Source organism: Cataglyphis hispanica, chromosome 18 (assembly GCF_021464435.1).
Source record: "Cataglyphis hispanica isolate Lineage 1 chromosome 18, ULB_Chis1_1.0, whole genome shotgun sequence".
Classification (NCBI taxonomy): domain Eukaryota; kingdom Metazoa; phylum Arthropoda; class Insecta; order Hymenoptera; family Formicidae; genus Cataglyphis; species Cataglyphis hispanica.
The window spans coordinates 925,850-941,611 of record NC_065971.1 but is presented as its reverse complement, the minus strand read 5'-3'; the positions used below and the strand labels follow the sequence as shown (position 1 = coordinate 941,611).

Below are 15,762 nucleotides of genomic sequence, written 5' to 3'. Positions count from 1 at the left end.
CGTATTCAAAGTTAAATCCTGTTTGCAATTCTGAGTTTGTTTTTCAGACGTTGCAAAATTGAAGAATAAGAAATATTCTTTGCACGAAGATAAAATTATATCACGAGTAAAGTTTTATAAAATAAATATTTATCTTGTGAAAAATGTGAAAAGAAAAATGTTAATTATTTCTCTCTGTCTTTCCTGAATTTCCATTTATTTCATGAAGAAACAGTAAGTATCAAGAAAGAAAATAAAATAACGTTGAATTCCTTTGATCATTTTATCGCTAGTGCATTATTCTTTAGTTAGTTATCCCGTCTTATTTTCTTGCCAGAGGGAGAAAGAGAAAAAGAGAAGAGAGAAGAACGACGAGATATCAATCAACAGTAAAACGCGTATGTCGTGAAACCACTACGTCGTCGCCTTCGGGATGACGGAGACGAGGTGGGAAAGCGAGGATAACGCGCGGAAACGCGCGCCTGGCGGAAATAATACGAGTGCCAGGAAAGACTTCCTCCGCTCTTTCCCACTCCCTTTCGCAAACTTTCCGACGTTCTTTCTCTCGGTGTGGTGGCCAGCTCGAGCATACTTTCTCCACTTAAACTTTTCGCGCCGGCCACAAGCGGCATCCCAGCACTTCTCTTCTCGCTGCGAAAAGATTCACATACATATACCGCGCGAACAGACCGCGAGAATACCGCGACGTCATGCCCTCGATTTCAGCATTTTACAACCGAGGAACCCTCTTACACAAAATATAAAATGTCGCGTAAACCATGGGCGTTCTATCACAGAAACTTGTTACGATTGCTTCGATAATATCGCCTCGCGAATTTCCGGATGACTTTAAGTGGCTTTTGTCAACGCGAGTATATTCTAAAGACATAAAGAACTAAAGACACGAGTTTACAGTAGAATGCCTAATAGCAAGAAGACATTATCCATCATCCTAATTTTATATGAATAAATTTTTGCGATATATTTCGTATTTCTTTTCTACCTATATTGTCAGGTTTCAAAAAAAAAAAAAAGTGCACTAACTAAAAAAATAACATATGTCAATTTACAATTTAAGTGCGATGTGCGAACGCCACTGTTGTATTGTTTGTTGATATACACACGCGACAATAAATAAATAGCGCAAGCGCGACAGTGACAACTGTCTTTATCGGAGACTCAAAAATCGATTAGACAAAATGTAATTTAACATTTATTTTTTTATTATAAATTATGATCGATTAATTTTAATTTTTTTTATATATATTCCTAAATATTGTATATGTGTGTGTATTTTGTGACATATAAATTGTAACGTTTTATGAGATGGAGGATCTAATAACGTAATGTAAAACTGATTCATAATTACATTTTTATTTAATATCTTCTATTTAATATTATTTAATAATTATTTATTAATTTTATTTAATATCTTATTTATTACAAAATTTTTATTACAAAACTTTTATTACAAAATTTATTATTTGTTTATTTTTTTATTTAAATTTGTCTAATGAATTTTTGAGTTTTACTAATTTCATATGAAGATTGTATAATAAAAATACTATCCAATGAGAAACATTTAATGCTTTATATAAAGAAGATGAGCAATTTTGCTCTTCCTAGAATGCTTCCTCGCGGACGACGACAAAAGAAATTTGCCACGCGTTTACGCGTTTTTTCGATATAAAGAAGCTACTGCCCGGAGTTTATTTCACGGCAATCTCTCGCCTTGGTATTTTATGGTTAACGCGTTGCGACGTGCGTGGCGAAGCTGAAAAGCCAAGCCAAGTGCGGACGAAGAGCAGGTTGAAGCATTTCGCTAAGCGAAGGGAGACTTTACGATATTCTTCTCACAACGTCTTTTCATCGTTTCGTTTTACGGATCATCGTTTTCTTTCAGTGTCGCAGATTTGATTCAACTCGTAGAACCTCTATACGTGAATTGTAGGCAAATTTTCGCAATTCTTACAAGATTTTTTTATACTTGCGTTCTAGAATATAACCGGAATCATTTTAAATTCTTGAGATCATCGTTGTTACGCTCGATTTATTAGATGATGAAATGTATATGCTTATATACATTCTAAATAAAAAAAAAAAAATGTGAACCTTTAGCTAATTTTTGCTATGTTAATTCTGCCCTAATTCTCTAATATTCTTATTTAAAATAATTATAAATCTAATATAAAAATAAATGCAATCTACGTTATTTGCAGTGGTGTAATTAGAAATCGTAATGAAAATATTACAATTGTAATGTTTTTGTCGCACGAAAATAGACGATTTTTATTGATTAATAATTTCGCATTTCAATGTCTCTCTCACTAGAACCATCTACGCGCAATCGATATATCACGTAATAGCGAGAGTATTGAGGTAATGCTCGCACTGTAACGAGAATTGGGGAAGGTTGTAAAACAGCGTCTAGCCATAGTAGAGACATAGTTTTAGCTAATTTGCGAGAAGACTCTCTCTCTCTCTCTCTCTCTCTCTTTATCTGACGAAATCACCTCCACTTTACTTCCGGAGCGGTTCCGCGTATAGCGGTAACCTCCCGGACGGTCAACCCTGGACCCTCCTGCGCGTAAATCACAGCACTGCCGCAGATCCAATTATCAAATTGTCCGGCACTTCAGCCTAGAGAGACTCTCTCGTTTCGGTGGGGAGAAGAGAACGATACGAAGCGACGTTTACGCGCCGAAGAACGCGAGCGAGATGACGGGGTCCGCCGAGTCCGCTAACTAAGGGAGCGATAGATCCTACAGGACAAAACCGCGAAAGACGGGACGACGACGTCGGCCAAGATTTATGGCTTAAGTGACTCTATCGAGGCGAAATCTAAGTGCACATCGCACCCGAATACGAGAAACAGGAAACAAGAAAGATACACTTTCTCCATTATATAGATACTTATCTAACGACTTGCCTAACTCAGACGCGAGAGCCTTCTATTTACGTTGAACATTTGTGCGTTTCACCTATATACTTGATAACGAGTAAATCTATAGTTTCCAATACGAAAGAATATCAATTTCCTTCTCGTTATCACTCCGGAATGGTCAAAACAACATAGCTGGAAAATTTTGATAAACTTAATAATTATTTTGATATCGCCCGAGATAAATGACGGAAATTGCTTGTGCTGAGCACTTCTTTTTTTATTGGAACTGATCTTTTAATTAAAAATGCTAAATCGCACACTTTCTAATTTTACTTGTAATATTATTACATAGAGAGATATAAAATGTATATAAAATAATCGATTGTTATTAAAAAATTATTAATTAATATATATAAATATTTTATCTTGGTTTTGAAGTTCTAATTTGACAGTTTTTTAGATTAATGAAAATATGCATAATGAAAATATTATCTTAATAAAATTTGAATTGGTTTAATCATATAATAATCACATTCATAAAAATTTCTTGCATCTTACAATACATACTTTGTTAAATTATTGATTTTTTGCTCAAGGTTTTATAAAGATAATATAAATAAAAAATATGATCTATATTCTCTTTTTTATAAATAATTTAATTTTTATCAAAAATTCCGCAATTAATATTTTTCGGTATTAAACACAGTTGGCAGGTGTTGTTTTTATCTTGGACATTTATGCTAATTTTATAACGAGCTTAATGGTTTCTTAGGGGTTGAGCCGTCGCGTGTAACGGAAAGGAGTGGTTAGCTCGGAAATGTAAGTCGGAAGTGCGTGTAGATGTTGCACTGTGTTAAGGAAAGGGATACAAATGTACACATTCTCTGCACGCAAGTCTAATTCAAACGTCAGCCTGCGGAGGCAGAGGTAATTCATTTGCCACGTTCAAAACACGACAATTCTATTATGATCGCTTTGTGAAATAAGACATCATCAAAAGAGATCATAAGAGAAATGTGCTGATTTATTGTGTGCATTTCCTGATTTAAAATTAATACAGAATTTTATGATTAATGTAATTAAAAAGCAAGAAACATTTAATGTGCTTTTTCTCATGCATTATTAAAGAGAAATTTGTTTCAGAATAATTGCAATTTATAGGCGACATACAAATGATAAATTTTATAAAGTAGAACTCGTTGGAAAATACGGGGAAGAGATAAGAGTTGTGTGTAGTTATTATCGTTTCTTCGAAAGAGACTCTGATTCTTGAGCATGATTCATGTCACTTTAATGATTGCGCGACACATGTGATTATGCGCTCTGACGTACATACATATATACATACATCAATAATTTCAGATGCTTGAATAGCACTGAGATAACCCCGCATTTCCAGTAATTTTATCAGAGACGCACGCTTCGTCGAATGCATCTCGCGTAAAAAAAAAAAAATGCAATTTCTGCCATTTCGTATCGGAATTTCCCATCTTATCGAATTCCTCCACTTAATGTTTTGCTTCCGTAGCACGAGTCGGAAAATTTTTCTTTCGATTTTTCGTCCAATTACATATTTACGTTTTATAATTGCATAATTATCGTCATAATGAAATGATTTACTGATACATCAGTTAGTCTAGAATCAAGACCGAATTTGATAAACGTTTTAATCGTTTACATTGCATTAAATTACAGGTAATGGCGCACTCAATTAAGCGAACTTTACGTATAGAGAGAAAATATTATTTATAGTAGCTGCAGAGGAAGGGAGGGGAAGAGTTGGTCGCGCGCAGATTGAGTGACAGTGGGAATTAGGCGTTTATATATTTTTGGCAATATGCTGCATCGATGCTGTTTGTTATTAATGTATGTAATTAATACTATATGTACAAATTATACAAATTATATAATATCCATTATATAATATCCAATTCATTATAATATCCATGTACTATTGATATCATTAATTTAGCTAGATGAAAATATTTGAAATTCATGGGGATTCAGAGAAAGTTAAAAAGAAAATTTTGATTAAAGCTAAGCGATATAAAAAAATCGGCTAACATTTCATATTTATTTTCACAATAGAACAATATATAAAGCAACATGATAATATTTATTCCACTTATTTTTCATATCTTATCTTGATGTTTTATATATCTTCATATATATGTATATTATAAATAAATTATAATTGGTTTTATAAAGTATTATACTATCAGATTAAAAAAAAAAAAAACATTATAATACACAAGTGTTTGTTAATTGTAATTATGTACGCACAAAAATTGTCAGAATTGATAGTAATAAGATTTCCATTATATTGAGGTTGATTCAAATAATAGATTTGAATTTTAAGTTAATAAATAATGGGTTTGAGAGAAAAAAGTATGATAACTGTCATCAATTTTTAGAAAATGTCCGAAAAGATTTCTCTCACGGGAGGAAAGGGGAGGGAGGAATGACAATCAATTGAATCAATTTAGAGAGGAGTTTTGATAGGCCGAATGACACGTGAGCGTGTTACACGGCGCGTGTTCTGAAATATTACGCCGGTTGTGTCGCCAATTATCGCCGACAGCGCGCGAAAAACGTAATGGACGATTACAACTAACATCAAATCGTGACACTTTCGGACAATAAAAAGTTGGGAATGTGCAAACCGCTCTGCACGCCCGTGACGATGGTACTGCTGACAAAACGTGATTATATTTTGTCACATCATTCGCGAAATCACGACGAAATGTCAAAATAATGACCTCGCGTTAGATATATTATAGCGAGGAAACGAATAATGGTCAAAGATTGCAAACTGAAGCTGCATTAACGTTAAATCAATTTTGAATTTGACAAACACATCAAATAATAATTTCAACTAACGGTACTTTTTTTTTTTAGAATAACTTGCTTTTAGTAAGCTGTCTTATGTACGTACATTTAATAATGTTATTAGCATATATTACATATATTATTGTAAAACATGTTATATTAATGTATTTAAATTTTTGATTCAAATAAAAATTTGATTCTCTACCATTATATTTATTAAACCACTGCTATATTTAAGTATTTTAGTTTACTTTTCTTTAAAATCTTTATAATTGTGTATTAAATCTACAATAATATCAGATTTATGATAAATATTATTTAATGTTATTGTAATTTGTTTTTTTAAATTTTCTTGACAATAAATTTAAATTAGATATCATTATGTATTGTAATTTTATTTCTAATTTTTTCTTTAATATCTAACAATCCCTATAGTCCTAACAATCCTACTTGCTGACCATATCAGCAGAAATCCGAAATTTGAAGAACATATCCCTAATCGCATGCCTTAATCGCGTTCTCAAACCGCGTGTCCTATTCGCGTACTCTACAAGTGCCCTAATAGATTACCCTAATAGATTGCATCTTATGTTGCTACCGTTGGACCAGTTGGACCTACCTTTTGTTGATCCTGGCCATATTCATTCTGACTACATCTAGCCAGAGATGTAGCTTCGACCCTTATCAGAGGTCGATGAAGGAAAAAATTCTTTCCGTTGCGGGCTGTTACTACTGTCGTCGGTGCATAAGCATAATTTTATGCTCGTTTATGACATGACAGTTTGTCATGCATCATTTTAATATAACTTTATTTTAACCAATCTAATGTTCCAAGTTATCAATTAAATTTAATAATTGATTGAAGTAATAATGTTTAAATTTAATAAAGTAAAATTAAATAAAATTATAAAAATAATATAAAATAAAATTAATAAATAATGTAATTTATATTAAATATAGGACGATTTGACGATAATATTTAATTGATTAAAGTAATAATATTTAATTTTAATAAAATAAAATTATAAAAATATATAAAATAAAATTAATAAATAATATAATATAATAAGAGATAATATATAATACTCTACGCGTATCCTATATTATATGTTATGTAAATATTATTATGTTATATTATTTATTAATTTTATTTTATATATTTTTATAATTTTATTTAATTTTATTTTATTGAAATTGAAACATTGTTACTTCAATCAATTAAATCGTCAAATTATCCATATGGCACATAAATGTTTTTATTAATTTATATTATTTTTATATTTATTATTATATATATTATTTATAATTTATTTTAATATAAATTACATATTATTATAGTAAAACGATGCATGACAAAATTGTCAAAGCTTTTATTGATATGATAGTAAAGATGGATGGGCTATGAAAAATATTTTATATTTTTTCAACTTTCTGTTTTAATTTATATTTTAAATTATATTTCTAATATGTTTTAATGTACATTTAAAAAGTCTATTGAAACTTATTTGATTTCATCTATTCTAGCCCATCCATTTTGAGGCAACGGATCTATTTACAATCTACAATCTACATTTGCATCTACAATATCTACAGATCCGTCACCTCAAATTAAAATAAAATTTATCACTCACCGGCACTGATGCGCAACAGCGGAGTTTTGGTCTTGAGGCTACGTTGTCTGCAACACATAAATATAAAATCCAAATTATAGCAACGTTTAAAATAATTAATATTTTAAAAAATTATTATTGTACGCATCGAATTTTATATCCGATGCGTATAATAATAAGAAGGTACATAAAATATATGAAATAATTTTATAAATTTTAAGAAAGAAAACTATTTTTATAAATAAAAACTTTTATAGTATGAGTCTCTCTTGTTTAAACTATTCAAACAATGATCAAATCGAATTAATGCATGTACGGGATTTATAATAATTAATATAAAAATAATAATACTCACCCTTGGGTTGCTCCGCCGGTGCAGGATGCCTCTCCTAGGCCTCCTCCTCCTCTCAGATTGATTCACACGCGCGATACTTTAAACGGCACTCCCGCACTTTTATTAAAAGATACTTCCGCACTTGTACGCGCGATACTTTGAAAGACACTCCCGCACTTTCAAACTTTGGCACGATCGAATCCCATTACACACGTGAATCGTACTGCGAATCGACAAGTTTTAAATTATAGATTAATTATTTAATAAACGAATACATCATGGAGTTTATTATTATGTTTATTCGAACCTGCGACTTGATTATTTTATTACGCGTTCTTTAGCCGAATCATATTTAAATTGTCGAAAAATCGAACGATAAAGTATCGGATGAAATATAATTAAACATCAAGTATTTTTTAAGAAATAATTATTGTTTATAAAGAGAGAGAGAGAGAGAGAGAGAGAGAGAGAGAGAGAGAGAGAGAGAGAGAGAGAGAGAGAAGATCACGATAAAACAATAGTTTACAATTTTGATTCTAATCATTTCAATTTTTGTTTAAAATGTCACGCAAAATACGCGTTTCGAAATTTATCCATTATGATATGATTACGTATTATTCAAAATTTAGTGTGTGAAAGATAATTATTTATCATATCAAATTATTTCCCGATATTTGTCGCGATCGCGTTGAGTAGAAAAATTTGATGGAGTATCTCGCGTTCTACTTCCTTACGGTTCGAGTGTCGCCATGAGAATAATAAAGCCGTATATGTTAACATAGCGCGCCAATGTTTACGTCGTCAAGGCCGTACACTATGTTATGTTTTGATAATTCGTTGCCGAAATATTTTCCCTACTATAACGTATATATAACCGGAATATTAAATTATACATGTATTTTAAATTATAAATCAATTATTAGATTAACAATTAATATATTAGAGTTTATCGTTTAATTATTCGGACCTGCGATTCAACTATTTTATTGCGCGATTCGAATCATATTTAAACCGTCGAAAAGTCGAACGATAAAGCATTGGATAAAATATATTTTAATTTTAAATATTTTTAAAGAAATAATTGTTACTTAAAGAGAAATACAGATGAGGGAAAGGGGGAAAAGAGGGAGGAAGATAGGAGAGAGTATTAATTATATCATATTATCTTCCGATCCTTGTCGCGATCGCATTTAAAAAAAGAATTTGACAGAGCATCTCGAAATAATTATTTCTGTTCACTGTTTAAGTGTCGCCGTGCGAATGATAAGTGGGAAAGGAATTCAAAAGAACGTTTCTCCCACTATTACAATAAACAATAAAACGTAAACAATAGCGAATGTTTACATTGCCAAAGCCAAATATCACGTTATTGTTAATTCGCTGCCGAAATATTTTTCATATTGTAATGTATATGCAAACGGTATATTAAATTATACAAAAATTTTAAATTATAGATCAATTATTAAATTAACGATTGATATCAGGGAGCGCATTAATTATTCGGATCTGCGTTTCGATTATTTTATTACGCGTTCTCAATTCAAATTATGTTCAAATTATCGAAAAGTCGAACGATAAAGCATCGAACAAAATATATTTAATTTTAAATATTTTGAAAGATGTTATTTAGAGGGAGAGGGTGAAGAAAGAGGGAGGAGATAGATAGATAGATAGATAGATAGATAGATAGATAGATAGATAGATAGAGAGATAGAGAGAGAGAGAGAGAGAGAGAGAGAGAGAGAGAGAGAGAATTAATTATTAATTATATAAAATTATTTTCCGATCTGTCGTGATCGTGTTTAACGATCTGGATAGTACACTACGATATAAAAGAAACTTTAACATTTTTATCAAACCAATATTGCAAAAGATATCATAATTTTTTTATTATTTTTGTCTATTATTATTTATAAAAACTAAATTTTGTAATATTTTATATAACACACACATACACACACGCGTATAATATTCTAATAATGTGCTGCTCTCATTGAGATATCTACTTTTAAAAAGGCATATTAAATCGATAATGGCAATATTGTTACCTTTTTTCACGATGCTGATTGATTATCTCGACGATGTACTGAACATTATTTTATATCAATAAAAGCTTGTCATAATTGTGCGACACATTTGATAGTTTAAATATTAAGTAGGTGTATAATTTTTATTTGATTTATTTTGGAAAAAGTAGGAAGCTAGAATTAATATGTAAATAATTATATACATATATATATATATATATATATATATATATATATATATATATAATAAATGGCGTGCGCGTATTCTAGTTTTTGTTAACAAAAACATTTGTTCTTGTTTTAATAAAATTAAAAATAACTTAAAAATAATTTACGTTAAACAAAAAGAACAGAGAAAGATTTAAATATATATCAGGTGATTTATTTGATATTTTATAATCTAATTATTTTTAATTTAATTTTTAATAACACTTTTTTATATGTTTTAATTGCACTTTAATTATTGCCAAAAATTTATATAATAAAAAATTTTTTCCCTTGCGCGTACAAATCTTTATATAAATAATAAGTATGTATATTAAAGTTAATAAAATTAAATCTATTATACGTGTCTTACAGATACTGAAATACATTTTTCAAGATATCAGTTATTTTGATTGCAATGAATATATTGGGTGGCTGACGCAAAATCAAGTAAACAGAAATGACATGATTGCACCATTATCGCAAGCCACGCGAAAAGGCTTTCGTTATCGTGATATTGTTCTGCGGGGGGTTCATAATTTTTCCGGAGTTCCATAAAAAGATCCTCGAAAATACGTACATCTTTATGTAACGTGTTTATCTGTTTGATTCTCTCGCTATTTACACAATAGATGAAATCTGATAAGCATGACAATATCAGTGAATTGTGTTTAATCAACGTATGTATTAAAATTCTCAAGGTGCATTCTACACACATACATATTTGAAAAGAAGATTATTGTTTCATAGTTCTATGTACATAATGGCCTGTATATAAGCCCAGAAACTACGAAAAGATTCACAGAACATTTTGAAGAGAGCAAACTGTAGGTGAGAATACGTGATTTTCCACTGTCTCTAACTTAAAAGTATTTCTCTATCTTCAATTTTTTAACTTTTTTTTTATAGAAAAGAAATCAGTGAAAAAAAAATTATTAAAATGGGAAAACTCATTTTACTTCTTTGCTTCGCGATTCTCGCAGTGACTTTGACCACGGCTTGTTTCCATCTTGGCCAAATAGTAAGTATCCCGCTGCATTATCATTCAAAATTGCAATATGTCTAAATCTTTTATTAATGTAACAAAATGTACACTAATTATCAAAATCATTAATATTAATCATGTAATGTGATATTAGATTCCGCTCCATAATAATTATAATATCAATTTATAAGGCAAAATATATATAATGTTGTTAAGTTGAACAATTTTCAAAAATGATATATAAAATTGTACATATAATTTTGCGTGATCTTACAGTGTACAAGTGACGCTGACTGTTGCGTGGGCATATGTCACCCATGTGCAGGCCGTTGCACCGGAGGACCTCCCCCCGGAATCCCAATCGGACCGTGTTCACCAAAAGGCCCTCCAGTATAACCAACTAACAAGGACTGAATGATTTACTTGGATTATGTTTCAGAGGCCAACAATTTAATTTTTTGCTTAATTTAGAAAAGAATATAATTCATTAAATGTAATTTACACTTACATTATGATTCAAAATATATATTTGCTTATTCGTTATACAGCAAAATTTTTTTCATATTTTCCTAAGAATTCTTTTTACATTATTAAACTAATTACAATCATTATAATTGTGAAGATTATGAAGATAATTATAAGAATGTAACAAGATGATAATTGTTTGATATATTATAATATAATTAAAAACAATATAATAATATCAATTTTTATATATAGATTTAAATTAGTGCTGAATGTTTGGATTAATTTACATTTCACGGATCATTTTCATTTTTATATATTGTATATTATAGAAGCTATATTCTTAAATAACGCACGTTTTGAATTTTATGATACTCTCTTCTGATTCCAAAAAAATACGCGATTTTGAAATATCATAATTTTCACATTTACTTGTCTTTTCGTTATGTTTTATGTATGCTTTAGAATCGTACATTTGTTCAATTTCGATAAAATTTCGAAATAAGTGCAATAATAAAGCTGTATTAATTTCCCATCTACATAACAATTGTGAGGTGAACCTTGTTTCGCGTTGTAAAGTATACGCAAAATAGGAAAGAGTGCGTAAATGTGTGTCTTACAGATACTGAAATCCATTACTCAAGATATCAATTATTTTGATCCCAATGAATATATTGAATAGCTAACGTAAAATCAAATAAACAGAAATGACGCGATTGCACCATTATCGCAAGCCACGCGAAAAGGCTTTTGTTATCACGATATTATTTCGCGGGGGGTTTTTAATTTTTCCAAAATTCTATAAAATAATTCTCGAGAATGCTTATATCTTTATGTTTATCTGTTTGATTCACATTTTCAGTTGCTATTTATCACAATAGATAAAATTTGACAATAATGACAATATCATAAGTAATGTTTAATTTTTATCACAATAGATAAAACTTGATAATAATGACAATATCATGAGTAATGTTTAAACAACATAGAGTATATGAGACTTTCAAGGTGCATTCTTTACACATACGCACACACATATTTAAAAAAAATGATTGTTTCATAATTCTATTTTTAAATTACATTTTTAAATTATATAATTCTATTTTTAACTTTCTATTTTTACATATTGGCTTATATATAAGCTGAGAAACTACGGAAAGGTTCACAGAACATTTTGAAGAGGGCTAACAGGTGAGAATACGTGATTTTCCATTGTTTCTAATTTAAAAGTATTTTTTTCTATTCTCTATCTTCAATCTTTTAATTTTTTTTTTATAGAAACGAAATCAGTAAAAACTATTATAAAATGGGAAAACTCATCTTACTTCTTTGCTTTGCGCTTCTCGCAGTGACTTTGACCATAGCTTGTGGTCCACCTGGCAACATGGTAAGTACCACGCTGCATTATTATTCAAAATTGCAATATGTATATGTCTAAATCTTTTATTAATGTAACAAAATGTACACTAATCATCAAAACCATTAATATTAATCATGTAATTTAATATTACATTTCGCTCCACAATAATTATCATATCAATTTATTGTATATGATAAAATATATATAATGTTATTAAATTAAACAATTTTCAAAAATGACATCACATAAAATCGTACATATAATTTCACGTGATCTTACAGTGTTCAACTGACGATCAGTGTTGCCATCTTTACAAATGTAATAGATTCATAGGACGTTGCATTGCCGAAGGCAACTTCCCACAGGAATCGGTCCCGGTGGAGGGCTAAGAGGACCTTAAGTTACCAATTAACAAGGAAATGAGTGATTGACTTGCATTACGTTCTATTGGCCCACGATTTAATCTTTTGCTATAATTCATTAAAATCATAATGTAATTCACATTTACGTTATAATTAAAAATATATGTTTGCTTATTCATTATGCGGTGAAATTTCTTTCTATTCTTCTAAGAACCTTTTTTACATTATTAAATTAATTAAAATTTTTATAATTGTGAAGATAATTACAAGAATGTATTGCGTAAATGTTCTTATATTAGAGAGTACACATTTCGTTAACGTAAACTATAACAAGATGATAATTGTTCGATATTTTGTGATATAATTAAAAATTATATAAAATTAAAAATCAATTTTTTTTATTTAAAATAAGTTATTTAAATCTTATTATATTATAATGTAGTTACCGTAATTTATTACAATCAATTTTTTTTTATTTTTTGTGTTAAAAAATATTAACTGAATATACGGTGAACGTTTATTTAAAGCATTCAATGATAAATCATCTTATCTTGAGTAACTGCGCTAAAAATAATATTGAAGTCGAAATTGAAATTATTAAAGAAACATGTTAAATAACATATAAACATATTATTAAAAATTTATTATTATAAATCATACTGAAATAAACAAGTAATAATGTACTTTTTAAGACTATAAAAAAATACATTAGCTACTAGCTTTTTATATTCTCATTATTCTTTATTTTTATAAATAATGTATAAAAAATTTTTTAGTTCTTTCCACATGATTCATAATACATGATAGAGTTATTTAATTATTAAATAAAATCACAACAATAATGAAATATTTATACAATTTGTGTTTCATGATATAGTTAGATATAATTTTTTACATTTTATGTAGTTATAATTAATATAATCTGATTATTATATTATGCAATTTAATTTGTAACATACATTAAATATTATAAGACTTTTCAATGTTAATTAAATGTAAAATGTTGTAAAAAACTGCATCAAAATATGAATTTTTTATAATTATATATAAAATAATTAAAAAGAGAGATAAAGCTATTGTCTTTGTTTTGTCATGAGTATTACAGCGCAAATGTTCCTTTTTATATATGTGATAAATAATGCAAATAATATTAGGTATCTTTATTTGCACAAGTGTGACACAAATTATAAATACTCTCTGAAAATCAAATATCGATCAGTTGCGATCATCAATTGCGACCTGTGCAACAGCTACTCAAGAAAAGTAATATTTATTCATTTATTCATTTATATTTATTAGTTAAATTGTTTTAAATTATAATAAACTTTTTTTAGATTTCTAATATTGTGTTTATCATAATTAAATAACAAATCACATTAAATAACAAATTAATGTAAATTTATTTTAACATTTTTTAAATAATATAATTATTATTAAATTATTTTATTGGATGTAAATATAATGCAAATTTTTATAAATAAATGTAATAATTACAAAAATAATTTTATTATTATTATTATTAATAAAAAATAAATATTTGAAAGATGAAGTGCGTTATTTTCACTATTCTCATCATGATCGCTACGGCACTCGCAGCTCCTCAAGGAGATAAAGAAGCTACGTGCAGTCCTATAGGAGGACGTGTAAGTATTTTGACTGCACTTATATTTTTGTGTAATATATTGTATATATTGTATAAAAGAAGTTATTATTAGATTAAGAAAAAGAAAGAAAGGGAAAGAGAAGGAGAGAGAAATAGAACTATTAATATTAAAATATTATAAAATTTATGTTTTATATATTTCACACATAATAATGTTAAGATATATTAAAATTTGGACGTGTCTTGGTATTTGCAATAATAATTAACATTAATTAATAACATATTAAATGTTATTAATATATAACATTTAAATATATAACGTTTAAGTATATAAAATATATATATATTTTAAATATTCCAGTGTCAACAATATAACGATTGCTGTCGTTATCTGGAATGTTTGGTCTATGCTGCATCGTGTGTAGCAAAATCAGGTGTGATTGTGCCTGGACAAGATAACAGACCTCTTGGTCCGGGGCCATACCCACCAAACGTACCACTTGCCTGATACTCTTTTACACCTGACTATAATGCCATTTTTTCTTTAAATAAAGACTCTGTTCTTAAAAAGACAAAGTCATTATATATTATATGTAAGATTTTTAATAAAAGATACATTTAAAAATTTTATACCAATATATATCATACACCAATATATATTTTTAAATAAATAAATAATTAATGGACAAATGTAAACTACGTAATCTTCAAATAATATTTGAAATAGATTGAATGAAATAAAATGTTTGTGAAATTACTATATGCGTATTGAAATTGTACTTACACACAATCATTAATTCTTCGGTAATGATTAAAACGAATTAGACGACCGCGCCCATTATTATTTGGAGAGATTATCGTAAATACATCTGCGGGTATATATAATCGGATGTGCTTGAAATTTAATATCTATTATTACACGCTATAGCTCCTATCATGAACGCGCTATGTTTAGCTGTGTGTTAGATGCATAATTAAATATATATTAATTAATCAACGAGATTGATGAGTATGTAAAAAGATCGAACGTGTGTTATTATTAACACTTTATAAATTTATAATTGAAATCATATAAGAATTGAATACTAAATAAAACATCTATTTTTTACAGAATGTATCT

The 15,762-nt window shown here is 28.6% G+C and overlaps 3 protein-coding genes across 3 annotated transcripts; all 3 read left to right on the top strand.

The window, feature by feature from the left end:
• Window positions 1-10,618: 10,618 nt before the first annotated feature.
• LOC126856458 (conotoxin Cal6.33-like) lies at window positions 10,619-11,395 on the top strand. The gene is made up of 3 exons (XM_050604978.1): window positions 10,619-10,698; window positions 10,777-10,888; window positions 11,129-11,395. The coding sequence occupies exons 2-3, from the start codon at window positions 10,808-10,810 to the stop codon at window positions 11,246-11,248; spliced, it is 201 nt and encodes a 66-aa protein (XP_050460935.1). The 5' UTR covers window positions 10,619-10,698; window positions 10,777-10,807; the 3' UTR covers window positions 11,249-11,395.
• A 278-nt stretch (window positions 11,396-11,673) lies between these two features.
• LOC126856457 (uncharacterized) lies at window positions 11,674-13,220 on the top strand. The gene is made up of 3 exons (XM_050604977.1): window positions 11,674-12,508; window positions 12,596-12,704; window positions 12,959-13,220. The coding sequence occupies exons 2-3, from the start codon at window positions 12,624-12,626 to the stop codon at window positions 13,064-13,066; spliced, it is 189 nt and encodes a 62-aa protein (XP_050460934.1). The 5' UTR covers window positions 11,674-12,508; window positions 12,596-12,623; the 3' UTR covers window positions 13,067-13,220.
• An 859-nt stretch (window positions 13,221-14,079) lies between these two features.
• Window positions 14,080-15,489, top strand: LOC126856454 (uncharacterized). The gene is made up of 3 exons (XM_050604974.1): window positions 14,080-14,302; window positions 14,584-14,682; window positions 15,004-15,489. The coding sequence occupies exons 1-3, from the start codon at window positions 14,132-14,134 to the stop codon at window positions 15,148-15,150; spliced, it is 417 nt and encodes a 138-aa protein (XP_050460931.1). The 5' UTR covers window positions 14,080-14,131; the 3' UTR covers window positions 15,151-15,489.
• The last annotated feature ends 273 nt before the right edge of the window (window positions 15,490-15,762 follow it).